The 17,087-nt window shown below is 52.7% G+C and overlaps 1 protein-coding gene across 4 annotated transcripts in view; it reads left to right on the top strand.

The window, feature by feature from the left end:
- LOC311633492 (kallikrein-7-like) overlaps nucleotides 1-9,197 on the top strand; it is a gene marked incomplete at its 5' end in the record, with an annotated part of 31,505 nt that extends 22,308 nt beyond the window's left edge. For 2 of the 4 annotated variants that reach the window (XM_084906252.1, XM_084906253.1), the window contains 4 exons: nucleotides 4,567-4,720; nucleotides 5,298-5,545; nucleotides 6,114-6,250; nucleotides 8,449-9,197. In XM_084906252.1, coding sequence (XP_084762378.1) covers nucleotides 4,567-4,720; nucleotides 5,298-5,545; nucleotides 6,114-6,250; nucleotides 8,449-8,604 — 695 coding nt within the window. In that variant the 3' untranslated portion in view covers nucleotides 8,605-9,197. Of the gene's footprint in view, nucleotides 1-4,007; nucleotides 4,099-4,566; nucleotides 4,721-5,297; nucleotides 5,546-6,113; nucleotides 6,251-8,448 lie in introns of those variants that run through there. The other 2 variants (XM_084906251.1, XM_084906250.1) reach the window with 2 other exon arrangements.
- Between the last annotated feature and the right edge of the window lie 7,890 nt (nucleotides 9,198-17,087).

The following is a 17,087-nucleotide window of genomic DNA, read 5'->3' as shown; positions in this document are numbered from 1 at the left end:
TTTGCTCAATGGATAGAGCGTCAGCCTGTGGACTGAAGGGTCCCAAGTTCGATTTTTGCCAAGGGCATATGCCTGGGTTGGGGGCTCTGTCCCCTGGATGTGCAGGAGGCAGCTCATCAGTGATTCTCTCTCATCATTGATGTTTCTATCTCTTTCCCTTTCTCTTCCTCTCTGAAACCAATAAAATATATTTTTTTAAATGTCAGAGAGTCGAAACCAGTTTGGCTCAGTGGTAGAGCATTGGTCTGTGGACTGAAGGGTCCCAGGTTCGATTCCAGTCAGGGGCATGTACGTTGGTTGCAGGCACATCCCCGGTAGGGGGTGTGCAGGAGGCAGCTGATCGGTATTTCTCTCTCATCGACGTTTCTGGCTCTCTATCTCTCTCCCTTCCTCTCTGTAAAAAATCAATAAAAATATATTTAACAAAAAAAAAAAGTCAGAGGACCTGAACAAGCCCTTCTCCCAGTAAGACATACAAATGGCCAACAGATATATGAAAAGATACTCAACATCACTAGCTTTTACAGAAATGCAAATCACAACTACCAGGAGATACCACCTCACACCTGTTGGAATGGCTATTATCAACAAGACGGGTAGTAATAGGTGCCGGTGAGATTCTGGAGAGAAAAGAACCCTCATTCACTCTTGGTGAGGATGTGAACTGGCACAGCTACTCTGAAACAGGATGGAGGTTTCTGGAAAATGTAAGAATAGAGTTACCATATGATCCATCAATCCCTCTTCTAGGTATCTATTAAATTTTTTGAAAATATTTATTTGTAAAGACAAATATGCACCCCTATGTTCCTTCCAGCATAATTCATGGTGGTGAAGACATGGAAACAACTGAAGTGTCCTTCCATAGATTATTGGATAAAGAAGATGTGGTCCTTACATATAACTAGAGGCCCAGTGCACAAAATTCATGCACCAGGGGGTCCCCCTCAGCCAGGCCTGCACCATCTTGCAATCCAGGACTCTTTGGAGGATGTCCTACTGCTGGTTTAGGCCTGATCCCACATCCCTCTTGCAATCCAGAACCACTGGCTCCTAAGTGCTCACCCGCCTGCCTGCCTGATCGCCCCTAACCACTCACCTGCCTGCCTGATGACTCTAACTGGTTGCCAGCCTGCCTGATGTCCCCTAACCACTCTTCCTGCTTGCCTGGTTGCCCCTAATGGACATCTGGAAGGTTGTTCAGCTGTCTGGTCTAATTAGCATAGTATGCTTTTATTATTATAGATGTAATAGTATTCAGCCATAAGAAAAGATGAAACACTGTCATTTATGGCCACATGGAATATCATGCTAAGAAAAATAAGTCAAATAGAAAAAGTCAAGAACCATGTGATTTCACTTATAGGTGGAATATAAAACTGAAAACAACAAATGAACAAACAAGAAAAACAAACAAGCAAAAACTCATAGACAAGGACAACAGTATGGTGGGTACCATTGGGAATGGGGCTAAGGGGAAGCAAAGGGTAAAGAGGGTCGCCCTAGCTGGTTTGGCTCAGTGGATAGAGCGCTGGCCTGTGGACTCAAGGGTTCGATTCTGGTCAAGGGTATGTACCTTGGTTGCGGGCACATCCCCAGTAGGGGGTGTGCAGGAGGCAGTGATGTATGTTTCTCTCTCATCAATGTTTCTAACTCTCTATTCCTCTCCCTTCCACTCTGTAAAAAATCAATTAAAAAAATATATTTTTTTAAAGGATAAAGAGGGTCAAATATGTGGTGATGGGAGACTATTTGACTCCGGGTGGTGGGCACACAACGCAACATACAGCTCATGTATCATAGAAATGTACACTTGAAACCTATCCAGGGTGGAGCAAATGCCAGTTTATAGTTGTGAGCACGCGAAACACAACTTGTTCTTGTATTACCGTTTATTCACTATTGTACGATTTTTCCCATACAAACAATTGTAAGCCTGCTTTTGTCCCCTGCCGTATAAATGTATTGGCCAATGTCATCCCAATAAACTTAATAAAAAGAAAAACAAAAAAACAAACTACGTATTTCAAGCTTTTATTTTGCTAGTCAAAGGTCTCCGCCCAGTGGGACACTAGGCCCTGTGAAGGAATTTCTCTGTTTTGCAGATGTTGTGTTGTCCTCAGAGGCCAGGATAGTTTCTGGCTCAGAGTAAACGCACGGTGAAGATAGATAGATATAGATATAGATATAGATATAGATATAGATATAGATATAGATATAGATATAGATATAGATATAGATATAGATATAGATATAGATATTTGGTGTTTTTTTTAATGAATGCAATGAGCAAAGATAAGATTATACAAAGAAATTCATCCCCCTTTATTATAATGAAAGCTATTCCAATGTACTTCAACGTGCATCGGAATAACTCTGCAGGGTGCAAAATTATGCAACTGTATAAAGAAAGCAGAGACAAATGCAGTAAGAGAGGACATGTTCAGGGTATTTTATAGAGTAAAATAAAAGTTTACATGAGCCGAAACCAATTTGGCACAGTGGATAGAGCATCAGCCTGCGGACTGAAGGATCCCAGGTTCAATTCCCATCAATGCCATGTACTTGGTTGTGGGCACATCCCCAGTGGGGGGTGTGCAAGAGGCAGCTGATCGATGATTCTCTCTCATTGATGTTTTTAACTCTCTATCCCTCTCTCTTCCTCTCTGTAAAAAGTCAATAAAAAATATATGAAAAAAAAAAAAAAGTTTACATGAGACCGTACTCAGCACAGGTATTTCTGTTAACCAATGCACAGTAGGTATCGAAATCAGTGTACTGTATGCTATCAGGCACAGACCAAGCAATAGCAGTGAGCGTTTATTGGGGTGGAGCAGCGAGAGCCCGCCCTGTCCCATCCATACGCTTCTATTAGGGCTGGCGCTGGGTCCAGGCCCAAAGGCACGTCGGGGATTCTGCCTAGACCAGTTCCCCCAGGCAGAGCAAGCAGCGGCGTAAGGGTGTGGGGTCCAGGCCACCGCTGCGAGGGGGCGAGGGCAGGGACAATGGGCGCATTGAAGGACCCAGGACGCAGTCCATTCCTGAGCTCCTGCAGCTCCTGCCTGGCACCTGGTCCCTCCCTGGGGAGCTGCCACCGGGGCCAGAATGTGCGGGGGTGAACCGGCTGGGTGCCGCCCCCGCACAGCCTGGGGAGGGAGGGCGGGAGGGTGGAGGCCCGTGCAGGCCTATTGCTCTAGCTGCCTCAGGGGTTCCAGATAACCGCAGAGCCAGGAAGGGGGCGTCTCGGAGCTGGCTCCACCTGCACCCCAGGATCCTGAGCGCGGGGCGGGGGCGGCGGTGCTATAAGAGGGCCGCCCTGCACAGGGCTGAGCAGGCTTGGCTCCCGACCTAGTCCAGAGCCCAGATCAGATCCACCGGCAGGTGAGAAGGGGCCTTTGGTCAGGGGGGACAGCTGACTCCCACTCCTGAGGGGAGGGGTGCAGGGGGTCTGGAGTCCTGGTTCTGAGAGATGAAAAGCTGGAGGTGGACTTTTGAGTCCCTTAGAGAAAAGGAACTGGGGCACAGACTGAGGAGTGGGGAAGGGTGGGAGCCCAGATTCCTAGGTCCCCAGAGGAAGGGATTCTGGGGGCCTAAAACCTGAGCTGGAGGGAAGATGCTGCAGGAGAGCAAGGTTTGGGGGTCTAGAGGGAAAGGAGGCTGAGAGACAGGGTTCCTGGGTCTGAGGGGGAGGTGCGTGCAGACTGAGGCTTCTGGGTCTGAGGGGGGAGGTGGGTGGAGACTGGGGTTCCTGGATCTGAGGGGGGAGGTGGGTGCAGACTGGGGCTCCGGGGTCTGAGGGAGGAGGTGGGTGCAGACTGGGGCTCCTGGGTCTGAGGGAGGAGGTGGGTGGAGATTAGGACTCCTGGGTCTGAGGTGGGAGGTGGGAACTCCTGGGTTTGCAGGGAGAGGTGGGAACTCCTGGATCTGAGCGAAGAGAAGGAACCCTGAGACCAGGAGTCCTACTTCTGGAACTCTCTGTCTTTCCAGCCCCAGCAGAAGAGGCCACAGAGGCTCAGACAGGACACATGGCAGGTCCCCTGCTCCAGCCCCTGCTGCTCCTACTGCTGTCCTTTGCCCTGGGATCTGATGGACAAGCAGGTGAGGACCAGCCTGGGAGTCCTGACCTTGCCCCCGGGCCTCACAGCTCCCCACTTCCCTCTCCAGAGCCCCCTCTTCTCCAAGGAACCCCCGAGTCAGGACCCTCCCCTGCAGCAGCCTCCTCCCATGAAGACCCCACCCCTGGGCTGTGGCCCCTTTCTTCCTGCTCCCTCCTGACCCCTGGGCTCTGGGTGCCCTCCAGGCTGCTCCCCACCCTCCGTGTCTCTCTCATCAAAAGCTGGGGTTGCCTCCAGACCAGCGGCTGCCCTGGGTTTCTGAGCAGGCTCCCCTCCCCGTCTCCCTCCATATGCAGCTGTCTCTGCCCTGTGCTCCGTGCCTGCCTCTGCCCTTCTCCACGCCGCTCTGTCTGCCTGTCTGTCTGTCTGTCTGTCTCGGCACATCCCTCAGGGACTCCTCAGTTTGCCTGGAGGCGTGCTACCCCGTGGCTCTCTGTGTCTCTCTGTCCAGGAAAGAACTCTGGGGAGCGGATCATCGACGGAGTTCCATGTCCAAGACGGTCCCACCCCTGGCAGGTGGCCCTGCTCAAAGGCAACCAGCTGCACTGTGGGGGCGTGCTGGTCAACGAGGAGTGGGTGGTCACCGCCGCCCACTGCCAGATGAGGTCCGTGGCCGGGACCCCGAGCATCTCCAGCACTGCCTCTGGGTTCCTACTTGATCCCCTGCCAGCTTGTTTGTCCCTAACTGCCCTCCCCTGCCAGCCTGTTTGCCCCTAACTGCCCTCTCCTGCAGGCCTGATCCCCCCTAACTGCCCTCCCCTGAGGGCCTGGTCACCCCTAACTGCCCTCCCCTGCAGGCCTGGTCCTCCCCAACTGCCCTCCCTTGCAGGCCTGGTCCCTCCCAACTGCCCTCCCCTGAAGGCCTGATCCCCCCCTAACTGCCCTCCCCTGCAAACCTAGTCCTCCCCAACTGCCCTTCCCTGCAGGCCCGATCACCCCCAACTTCCCTCCTCTGCTGGCCTGGTCACCTCTAACTGCCCTCCCCTGAGGGCCTGGTCACCCCTAACTGGCCTCCCTTGCAGGACTGGTCCCTCCCAACTGCCCGCCCTTGCAGGCCTGGTCCCTCCCAACTGCCCTCCCCTGCTGGCCCTCTTGTGGTGGCCATCTTGTGCCCCCTCTCTCTGGACCCCGTGCCCCTCTCTCAGGGGCCGGGCCTGTCTCTGAATGTCTCCCTTCCCCCAGTGACTACAACGTGTACATGGGCAGCTTTCGGCTGAACAGCAGGAGAGGCCAGAAGATCAAGGCCACGGAGTCATTCGTCCACCCCGCCTACTCCACCCAGACCCACGAAAACGACATCATGCTGGTGAAGCTGAGCGAGCCCGCCCAGCTGACCTCGGCCGTGAAGAAGGTCAACCTGCCCACCCAGTGCGACCCGGCCGGGACCCCCTGTACCGTTTCCGGCTGGGGCACCATCACCAGCCCGGACGGTGAGGCTGCCCGGGGACCTCAGAGCGCTGGCCTTCGGCCCCTCTCCCCTCGGACCCAGGAGTTTAGGTCCTAGGTCCTTGTTGCCCCACCCCACCCTCACCCCCTCCACCCAGGAGACCATAAGGCATGGCCCCTTTCTTTCTTTCTTTCTTTCTTTCTTTCTTTCTTTCTTTCTTTCTTTCTTTTTTTAACATATAGATTTTATTGATTTTTTTGGTTTGTTTTTACAGAGAGGAAGAGAGAGGGATAGAGAGTTAGAAACATCCATGAGAGAGAATCATCGATCAGCTGCCTCCTGCACACCCGCCACTGGGGATGTGCCCGCAACCAAGGTACATGCCCTTGACCCGAATCGAACCTGGGACCCTTCAGTCCTCAGGCCGACGCTCTATCCACTGAGCCACACCGGTTCCGGCAAGGCATGGCCCCTTTCCACTTCTGTCGTACTGAGCCCCACAGCCCCGTCTCAGGTCCAGAGGTCCAGGGGCCCGCATCTTCTCCCAGGAGCACCTGAGGCTCTCCAGGCCCACACCTCTGACCGACCTGCTCTGCCCGCCCCCTCCACAGTGAACTTCCCGTCGCAGCTCATGTGCACGAACATCAGGCTGATCTCCCCCCAGAACTGCAAGAAGATTTACAAGGACCTGCTGGGGAAGTCCATGGTGTGTGCCGGCGAGCCCAACTCGAGGACCAACGCCTGCAACGTGAGGACCACCCCCCCCGCTCCCTGGCCCTGATTTCCTGGCTCTCTCTACCCAGTCCTCTGCGTAGGGCTTGAGTGAGGGCCCATGGGGGTTGGTGTGGCCCCGGGGCCGGTCACAGAGTGGAAGGGAAAGGACTGATGACAGTGAGAACATGGGGGTGGGATGTGGAGAAGGGGAGGGAGGCACTGGCTTCAAGCACCACACACACAGTGGCCGAGATCAATCCTATTCTAATGCAATATATATATTTTTTTAAAAAAAATATATTTTATTGATTTTTTACAGAGAGGAAGGGAGAGAGATAGAGAGCTAGAAACGTCGATGAGAGAAACATCGACCAGCTGCCTCTTGCACATCCGGGGATGTGCCTGCAACCAAGGTACATGCCCTTGACCAGAATCGAACCTAGGACCTTTCAGTCAGCAGACCGACGCTCCACCACTGAGCCAAACCGGTTTCGGATATATATATATATATATAATCATTGCAAAAGTCCTTGATGGGCAAAAAATGTCAGAATCCTAGCTAATAAAAGCGTAATATGCAAATTGACCAACACTCCAACACACAAGATGGCTGCCCCCATGTGGACACAAGATGGCCAGCAGGGGAGGGCAGTTGGGAGGGACCAGGCCTGCAAGGGAGGGCAGTTGGGGGCGATCAAGTCTGCAGGGGAGGACAGTTAGGGGTGACCAGGCCAGCAGAGAAGGGAAGTTGGGGAGGATTGAGCCTGCAGGGAAGGGCATTTGCAAGGAGGGGGGGTACCCAGGTCTACAGGGAAGGGCAGTTGGGGGTGACCAGGCCTGCAGGAGAGGGCAGTTAAGGATGACCAGGGCTGCAAGGGAGGGCAGTTAGGGGCAAACAGGCTGGCAGGGGATCAACTAGGCATCAATCAGGCTAGCAGGGGAGTGATTAGGGGGTGATGAGGCTGGCAGCAGAAGCGGTTAGGGGCAATCAGTAAGGCAATCAAGCAGTTAAGGGCTATCACTGAGATTTCCTGCCAGAGCTTAGGTCTCATTCACAGGGGTCCTGCCTGGGGAAAGAAGGAGCCCCTCCCTCCTCTTTGTCCCCCCTTCTCCTTCTCTGTAACCTCATCACTATCTCTGAGGATCACCTTTCCTCACACCTCATTTCATTTTCTTGTTTACGTTTGTGTTCCTTCTGTGTTGGGATCGCTCTCTTTCTTCTCTCTCCTCTCTCTCTCTCTCTCTCTCTCTCTCTCTCTCTCTCTCTCTCTTGTTCTGCCTCGGTCAACCTCTTCATTTCATCCATCTCTGCCTTTTTCCCCCACCCCGAAATGTCTGCTTCTCTCTTCCCCCTTCTCTATTCTCCTCCTCCTTCCTCCTCCTCCTCCTCCTCCTCATCCTCCTCCTCCTCCTCTTCCTCCTTCTTCTTCTTCTTCTTCTTCTTCTTCTTCTTCTTCTTCTTCTTCTTCTTCTCTCTCTCTCTCTCTCTCTCTCTCTCTCTCTCTCTCTCTCTCTCTCTCTCTCTCATTTCTCTTTGTCTCTTTGCCTCTTAGTACCTCCACTATCTTTGCTCACATTTGCTTTCAGAGGCAGAGGTGATATGTGTGTTAGGCCAGGACTGTGTCCTAAAGACTGGGGGTCCCTCTTTCACCCCCGACCTGACTCAAGAATGTGCAAGGTGTGTGGGAGATAACTGAGCCCCACACTCAGGGACAAGCCCACCCCTGCTTTCAACTCTTGTTGCTGTTTTGAAACGCATCTCTTTGCTCCAGGTGGTCTTCATTTTAACTTTGCACTTGACCCTGTGCCTGGTTCTGTGCCTGGTTCCCAGGAGTATTTTGTCCCATGTTCCAGGCAAGGGCGGGGAGGGGGGGGGGGGGAATTCCCTGGGGACAATCCGCCTTCTTTTAGTGGCTGGGGGAAGAGTCCTTCACCATGGAAGCCCCGCCCCTTCCCATGATGGGTCCCATTGGCTGGGGGCTCAAGCCAATGTCCTCTGGCAAGATTGCCTTCATTCCTGCTCTCCCATTGGTCCGCGGAGACCATGAGTCTCTTCCCATTGGGTAGGGTGGAAGGCAAGTGGTCTGGCAGGACAAAGACTCGATAACTGTGTGTGTGTGTGTGTGTGTGTGTGTGTGTGTGTGTGTGTGTGTTGGGGGACGGGGGTGTTAATATTAAGACCTCGGTGCTGATTGCTCCAAAGCCAAAACTAATCTGCTCTCTCCCCTCCAGGGTGACTCAGGGGGACCGCTGATCTGCCAAGGCACCCTGCAGGGCCTGGTGTCCTGGGGCGCATTCCCGTGTGGCCAACCCAACAACCCCGGTGTGTACACCCAAGTCTGCAAGTTCACCGACTGGATCAACGAGACCATAAAAAACAACAGCTAGCCTCGCCAAGCTCCCAGCCGTCTCTCCAGCTCTGCGCCTTGAACCAGAAAACTGACAGGAAACCAGGACACGCAGGACCTGTGGTCATATTTGACTTCACCTTTGCTCAAAGTCATAGTAAAATCCCAACAATAGGATACGTGTGTAAACCAAAGGAAATCAAGCAAAAAACAACAACTAAGATTAAAACAACAACAACAACAACAACAACCACAACACCTCTGTGCCGGCAGAGATGCCATAAAACCAGGAGCCTCCGCCATTGGAATTGTAAATCGGTCAAATATATTCGGAAGGCACTTGGGCAAGGGAGAGCAAGACCCTGTACTCCTCCCCGTGGGCCTGGGAATTCTGGTAAAATCCAGAGCAAGGTTAGAATTAGTGGATGCTTTAGGTAAACAGTACATACTTCTGGGACGAGGCTATGAACGAAGCTGCTCAGGATAATCATTGTGCAGAGCTGGTTCCGTGTCATGCAAGAAGGTGTATGCTCTCTGATGTTAAAAGAAAAGGAAAAAAAATGATGAATGCATGCAGTCGTCAACATGTAACTTGAAATATTCACGGAATAAAGAGCATGTACCAAACTGCCTCCTTCCTCCCCTTTCCCTTTCTACAACCTGAGAAATATGGGTGGGGACCTCTGAAGGCCCAAGGTTGGTGAGAGACTTTATCAGAGGGAGACGGGCCCTAACCGGTTTGGCTCAGTGGATAGAGCATCAGCCTGCAGACTGAAGGGTCCCAGGTTCGGTTCTGGTCAAGGGCATGTACCTTGGTTGCGGGCACATCCCCAGTGGCGGGGGGGGCGGGGGGGGGGGTGTGCAGGAGCCAGCTGATCGATGTTTCTCTCTCATCAATGTTTCTAACTCTCTATCCCTCTCTCTTCCTCTCTGTAAAAAATAATAATAATAATAAAAAATATTAAGAGAGAGAGAGAGAGAGAGAGAGAGAGAGAGAGAGAGAGAGAGAGAGAGAGAGAGAGACGGGAGGGGCAAATGCATCTGATGCTGAGCCTCAGTGTCTCCTGCCCCCCAATGGGCCAGGGGAGGGGTGTTCCCAGGTCTCCGTTTTCCCCAAACATTAAGTGGGAGACAGAGAGACAGTCAGAGAGAAGAGAAATGGAGGGTTGAAATGGATGTGAAAGTGGTTCTGAGCCTCTCACAGGTGGCAAACTAGGTCAGAGGGAGGAGGTTCCACAAGGGCCGTCCACACGTGAGCACCCGGTGTCCCAGGTGGGAGAGAGGGATGGGGCTGGGTGCCTGTGTAGGTGGGCTCCTGTCCTCAAAGAATGCAGGGAAGAGAGGCGGAAGGAGGGAGGAGTCCCTGTGACTCAGGGCCCGGCCACACCCTGGGCCTCCAGCTGTCAGAGGCTCTCCCTGGGCCATCACATCTCAGACTCAGTTGACAGAGGAATCTTCTCCAGCCGGGACTCAGTCCTCTCACCTGTCTTTCCAGTTTTTCTCCCAGAATTCCTTCTGGCCAACATTCTCCAGATCCTTCCTCTCCTCATCTCATCTCTCTCTTGAGTCTCCCTTGGACCCCGCTCTCCACCAATAGTCTGCATTAGGGTAAACCAAGACCCCTCCTCCCACAAAGCACAGGAGTCCAGGCCCCCTGTCCCTCCTCCCTCAGACCCAAGGGTCCAGGCCCCCAGCCAATCCTCCCTCAGACCCAGGAGGCCAAGCACCCAGCCCCTCCTCCCTCATACTCAGGGGTCCAGGCCCCCAGGCTCCCAGCCCCTCCTCCCTCAGACCCAGGAGGCCAAGCCCCTCCTCCCTCAGACCCAGGGGTCCAGGCCCCCAGCCCCTCCTCCCTCAGACCCAGGGGTCCAGGCCCCCAGCCCCTCCTCCCTCAGACCCAGTAGTCCAGGTCCCCAGCCCCTCCTCCCTCAGACCCAGGGGTCCAGGCCCCCAGCCCCTCCTCCCTCAGACCCAGGAGTCCAGGTCCCCAGCCCCTCCTCCCTCAGACCCAGGAGTCCAGGCCCCCAGCCCCTCCTCCCTCAGACCCAGGAGTCCAGGCCCCCAGACCCTTCCTCCTTCATACTCAGGGGTCCAGGCCCCCAGCTCCCAGCCCCTCCTCCCTCAGACCCAGGGGTCCAGGCCCCCAGCCCCTCCTCCCTCAGACCCAGGAGTCCAGGCCCCCAGACCCTTCCTCCCTCAGACCCAGGGGTCCAGCCCCCAGCCCCTCCTCCCTCAGACCCAGGAGTCCAGGCCCCCAGCCCCTCCTCCCTAAGACCCAGGGGTCCAGGCCCCACCCCCTCCTCCCTCAGACCCAGGGGTCCAAGCCTTTGGCCTTGTCCTTCCTCTGGATCCGTGTCACGTTGATGGGATGTCTAGGGTTTTGAGACATCCACCCCATGAAGCTCCATCAACGTTCCCTCTGTCCAGCATGCCAGCCCAAATCAATATTCAGTCCAAAATCTTTAAAAGTAACAAAACATGGCCGGGACCGGTTTGGCCCAATGGATAGAGCGTCGGCTTGGGGACTGAAAGGTCCCGGGTTCGATTCCAGTCAAGGGCATGTACCTTGGTTGCGGGCACATCCCCAGTAGGGGGTGTGCAAGAGGCAGCTGATCGATGACTCTCTCATCGATGTTTCTATAATAACTCTCTATCTCTCTCCCTTCCTCTCTGTACAAAATCAATAAAATATATTTAAATAAATAAAAGTAACAAAACATGGCCATGGCCCTGAGTTCGGCTGGAGCTCCCCGGTCCTGCCTCTGCTCCTGTACACGAGTCTGCAGGTGAGCCTCCTTGCAATGACCTCACCTAGTCCTCTTGTGTAATTCCTTAAAAACAGCTTTTTTTTTTTCTCCTCCCCTTGGGGTATGCAGGATAGCAGAGCAGTGAAAGGCACTCACCCCAGGTCTGGCTCCTGTAAGCTATTTGCCTTGGAGCACATTAACTCCCTGCTCCTTCGTCTTTGAAATCTGAGAAGTAGCTCCTATTTCCCCCTGGTGGGGGGCGGGGGGGGGGGGGAGGCCTGATGACGTCAGAAGGTGCTGGCAAGTTGTGGGCCACTGACTAAGCCTCCAGTGGGTGTGGTTTCTCCTCGGCTGTGACTTGTCCCCCTTTTTCCTGGTTACATCTCCTCAAGTTCCTTTAGGCGCATTCTTCAGCATCTTACCACCAAATGTTTCTCGCATGCGATGGACAATTTACAATAGACACCCACCGATCTACCACGGAGATCGTACCATTAGCATTTTACTGCATTTCCTGTATCTCGTATCCACCTGTTTGCTCTAGTCCCGTGGTCGGCAACCTGCGGCTCTCAAGCCACATGCGGCTCTTTGGCCCCTTGAGTTTTTAGCAAAGGCCAGCTGAGGAGTACACTGATTAAGTTAATAACCATGTACCTACCTATATAGTTTAAGCTTAAAAAATTTGGCACTCTCTCTTGCTAAAACCGGTTTGGCTCAGTGGATAGAGCGTCGGCCTGCGGACTGAAAGGTCCCGGGTTTGATTCCGGTCAAGGGCATGTACCTTGGTTGCGGGCACGTCCCCGGTAGGTTGTGTGCAAGAGGCAGCTGATCGATGGTTCTCTCTCATGGATGTTTTTGACTATCTATCCCTCTCTGTAAAAAATCAATAATATATATATATTTTTTTTAATTGGCTCTCAAAAGAAATTTCACTCGTTGTACTGTTGATATTTGGCTCTGTGGACTGATGAGTTTGCCGACCACCGATCTAGCCGTCCATTAATCTGATTTCTTTTTCTTTTCTTTTTTACTTTATTTGCATCAATGAACTTGTATTTCTCTTTTAGTCCAAAAAAAAAACAACTGTTAAAAATTAGGGGAGATATAAGTACTGCTATTTGTAATACTTTAAACAATAAAATAAAATAACTGATTTTTAAATATATTTCAAAATAAAGTATAGACATTGGTACACTACCTTCTAAATACTTCAGCATGCATATCCTTTTTAGAAATTATTTAGAAAGAGAGAAAGAGAGAGAGAGGTACATCTATCGGCTGCCTCCAGCACACCCCACACAGGGGATCGAGCTGCGACCCGGGCAGGTGCCTTGACCAGAATCAAACCCACCACCTTTCAGTGTTTGGGATGATGCTCAACCAACTGGGCCACACCAGCCAGGGCTGGTACCTGCATCGCTCTCTAGGGTTCTATATTTATTTCTCATAACTTTTTTTTAAAATATATTTTATTGATTTTGTACAGAGAGGAAGGGAGAGAGATAGAGAGTTAGAAACATCGATGAGAGAGAGTCATCGATCAGCTGCCTCTTGCACACCCCCTACTGGGGATGTGCCCGCAACCAAGGTACATGCCCTTAACCGGAATCGAACCCGGGACCCTTCAGTCCCCAAGCCGACGCTCTATCCACTGAGCCAAACCGGTTTTGGCTATTTCTCATCACTTTTTATTTTTGTTTGTTAATCCTCACCCACAAATAGTTCCCCATTGGTTTTTAGAGAGAGTAGAATGGAGGGGAAGGTCAGAGAGACACAAACAGCAATGGGAGAGAGACACATCCATCGGTTGCCTCCCGGAGATTGAGCCTGCAACCGAGGTGTGTGCCCTTGACCAGAATCGAACCCGGAACCCCTCAGACTGGCGCTCCATCCACTGAGCCAAACCGGTGAGGGCCATGACTTTTTCTTATGGAACATGCCAAAACCGGTTTGGCTCAGTGGATAGAGCATCGGCCTGCAGACTGAAAGGTCCCGGGTTCGATTCTGGTCAAGGGCACCTGTACCTTGGTTGCGGGCACATCCCCATTGGGAAGTGTGCAGGAGGCAGCTGATCGATGGTTCTCTCTCATCGATGTTTCTGAATCTCTGTCCCTCTATCTTCCTCTCTGTAAAAAAATCAATAAAATATATTTTTTTAAATGTATAAAATGGAGCATGTCAATAGGAGAACAACACGCCATAATTAAGCGTGTGTGTGTGTGTGTGTGTGTGTGTGTGTGTGTGTATGTGTGACACGTGAGGATGACAGAGCCCAAAAGGCCAGTGGCACACGCCTGGCGTTGGGGACTTAATTCTCTCTCTCTTAGTTTCCTCCACTCCCCTCAGCCTACCCACCTCCCTCCTTCCCTGCACGGCTCTCAGCTATTCCTCCTCAATCCACAGCCCACAGTGTAGCAAGACGGACCGAGCGGGGGTGCCGAGAGATGCGTCATGGCCATCCCCAGGCTGGAAGCCGAGTTTCGGTTCAGGTTCCATCATTTCCTGGGTGCTTCGCGTTGAGCAATTACCTTTGTCTCTCTGGGCCTCCGATTCCTCTCCTTTTTTATATATATTTTTTCACTGATCTTTTCAGAGAGAAAAAGGAGGGGAGGAGGAGAGAGAAACATCGATGTGAGAGCGGAACACCGATCGGCCGCCTCCTGCACGTCCCCTACCAGGGACAGACCTCCCGTTGCACCCACGACCTCCCAGGGCACGGGGCGAGGCCCAGCCAACAGAGCCACCGGCCAGGGTTGAGCCTCGGTTTTCTTATCTGCAAACCAGGAGTGGGCATAATGGAGTCATTTAGTCAGTGTGTCAACATTTCCTAAGGCTTCCTCCGGGCCACGTCCCGGCAGCAGCGCTTGGGACACAGGCTGAGTCAGCCCCCGGCCTGCCCTTCAGGAGCTGGCAGTCCGACGGGGGAGACGGAAGTGAACCCACCACCTGGTCAGGGTGCAGGGTGACCCGAGGGAGGCACCCGCTGTGGGAACCCAGAGGGAGAGTGACTAACCCGGCCGCTGGCCGCGGCTGGGAACTGGGTGGTGTTCAGGGAGGGCTTCCCGGAGGAGGCGGTCCCCAAGCAGACTTGCAGGACCTGCTGCGAGCAGAGCCTTCTGGGAGGAGAGGGCAGCACGGGTGAAGGCCTAGAGCGCAGCTGGAGAAGCGGGCAGAGCTGGAACCGGGGACACGTGGCGGCCGCTCGCCGTGGCCGTGGCCGTGGCTCTCGGCTGCTCTCTCGAAAGGTGGCGAGAGCCGAAACCGGTGTGGCTCAGTGGATGGAGCGTGGGCCTGTGGACGGAAGGGTCCCAGGTTCCATTCCGGTCAAGGGCATGTGCCTTGGTTGCAGGCACCTCCCCAGTAGGGGGCGTGCAGGAGGCAGCCGGTCAATGGCTCATCATTGATGTTTCTCTCTCTCTCTCTCTCTTCCTCTCTGAAATCAATAAATATATAGATAGATAGATAGATAGGTAGATAGATATAGATATAGATATAGATATAGATATAGATATAGATATAGATATAGATATAGATATAGATATTTATATTTATACACACACATACACACCAGAAGCCCAATGCACAAAATTCGTGCAAAAGACTCGGCCCAGCTTTATCCAGAAGGTCATCGGAAGGTCATCTGGGCATTCGTCCCACTGTTCGGCTGTCAGGTCTAATTAGCATATTATGCTTTTATTATTATTATAGATATTTTTAAATGGGTTAAGTTTTTTTCCTGTTTTGATTTTGCATGGAGTGAGCTAATGAAATGTTAAAAATAAACTTTTTTTTTTTTGAGATTTTCATTTATTTTTTTATTTTCTTAACTTGAACCTTTCGGTTGCAGTTTGCCTTCAATGTCATCTTGCATTCATTTTAGATGTACAACATAGTGGTTAGACAATCGTGTGCTTAATGCCGTGACCCCCCTCCCCCCGCCCCCCTGATATTTCCAGTTCCCAGCTGGCATCATCCATCGTTATTACAATTCTAGAGGCCCGGTGCATGAAAATGCATGCACTGGAGGGGGGTGGGGGCCCATCAGCTCTGCCTGCCCCATCTCACAGTCCAGGGGTCCTCTGCAGGATGGCAACCTGGTGATCAGGGGAAGGTGATGCCCCATCACACCTCTGCTGCTGCCACTGCCGGCAGCACAAGCGTCAGCCAGCCCTGGTTACCTGAGCCTTGGGCAGCCCTGGGTTACTGGAGGGATGAGAGGACTAGAGGACTCCAGAGGCAGGTGCATGAAGTGACCTTGTGCCTGCCACCTCAGTGAATGTCACCATCTTGTGGCTGTGGGTGCCACCATCTTTGAGGGTGTGACAGTCAATTAGCATATTCCCTCCTTATTGGCTGTGAGCCCCGCCATCTTTGTGACAGCAGGAGGGTCAATTAGCATATTCCCACTTTATTAGATAGGATATTTTGTTATGCTGTACTTTTACATCCCCATGAGGAGGACGAGGTGAAAAAGGTGAAGGGCCCTGGCCAGTGTGGCTCAGTGGATAGGGTGTCTGCCTGCGGACTGAAGGGTCTCAGGTTCCATTCCGATCAAGGACATACTATGATGCCCAGGTCGCAGGCTTGATCCCCAGTAGGGGGAGTGCTGTTGGCAGCCGGTCAATGACTCATCATTGATGTTTCTATCTCTCCCTCCCTTTCTTTTTGAAATCAATAAAAATATTTTTTTTTTTAAAGGTGAGGGGATTGAGAAGTACATCTGGGTAGTAACTCTTGCTTCTTTTTACTTTTTTAAAATTTTATTGATTTTTTTTTTTTTTTTTTTTTTTTTTTTACAGAGAGGAAGGAAGAGGGACAGAGAGTTAGAAACATCAATAATGAGAGAGAAACATCCATCACCTGCCTCCTGCACACACACCCCCCCTCACTGGGGATGTGCCCAGAACCAGGGTACATGCCCTTGACCGGATCGAACCTGGGACCTTTCAGTCTGCAGGCCGACGCTCTACTGACTGAGCCAATTCCTAATGATTTTTAGAGGGAGTGGAAGGGAAGGAGGGAAGGGGAGAGAGAGAGAGAAACGTCAATGGGAGACACATCGGATTGGTTGCCTTCTGAGCACACCCCAACCTGGGCGGGGATCGAACCTGCAATTCACGTAAGTACATGCGTGCCCTTGACCGGGAGTCGAACCCACGACCCTTTGATGTGCAGGTGGGCACTCTAACCACCGAGTCGCCGGGCCGGGGTCCAACAACCTTTTTTTTTTTTTAATTGATTTTAGAGAAAGAGAGAGAGGCAGGGAGAGACACAGAGACATTCCTTTGCTGTTCCCCTTATCGATGCATTCACTGGTTCATTCTTGGATGTGCCCTGACCCCTGGGCTCCAACCGCAACCTTCGTGGGGTGTGGGGTAGGGAGTTGGGGAGGGTACGCCCTAACCACTGAGCAACCCGGCCAGGGCTCTGGACAATACGGTTTCATTCAAGGAAAAAAGGAGGGGAAAAAAAAGGCAGCGCCAAGGCCCAGCTGTGCGGAGACAGACGTTCATTATTGCCATCCGCTGACCTCACTGCCCAAGGACCATCCTGAAAGCCCCCCCCACCCCAGACCCTCATTTTCCTTCTCACCCCCCCATCCCCATCCCACCCCCACCTCTCCCTGACCCAGTGATCACCGCACCCACACGCATTTCCCTCCTCGCAGCCCCTTGCATTGTCTCTCCCCGTGTGCGTTCAGTTTCCCCTCCCCCCCCCCCCCCAGCTTCCCCACGCCCCCCTCCATCCCCGTCTCCCCCGCTGGAGGCCGGGAACC

The sequence above is a fragment of the Pipistrellus hanaki genome (assembly GCF_964339955.1).
Source record: "Pipistrellus hanaki genome assembly, chromosome: 15".
Lineage (NCBI taxonomy): Eukaryota > Metazoa > Chordata > Mammalia > Chiroptera > Vespertilionidae > Pipistrellus > Pipistrellus hanaki.
This window is presented reverse-complemented; position numbering and strand designations above follow the sequence as displayed.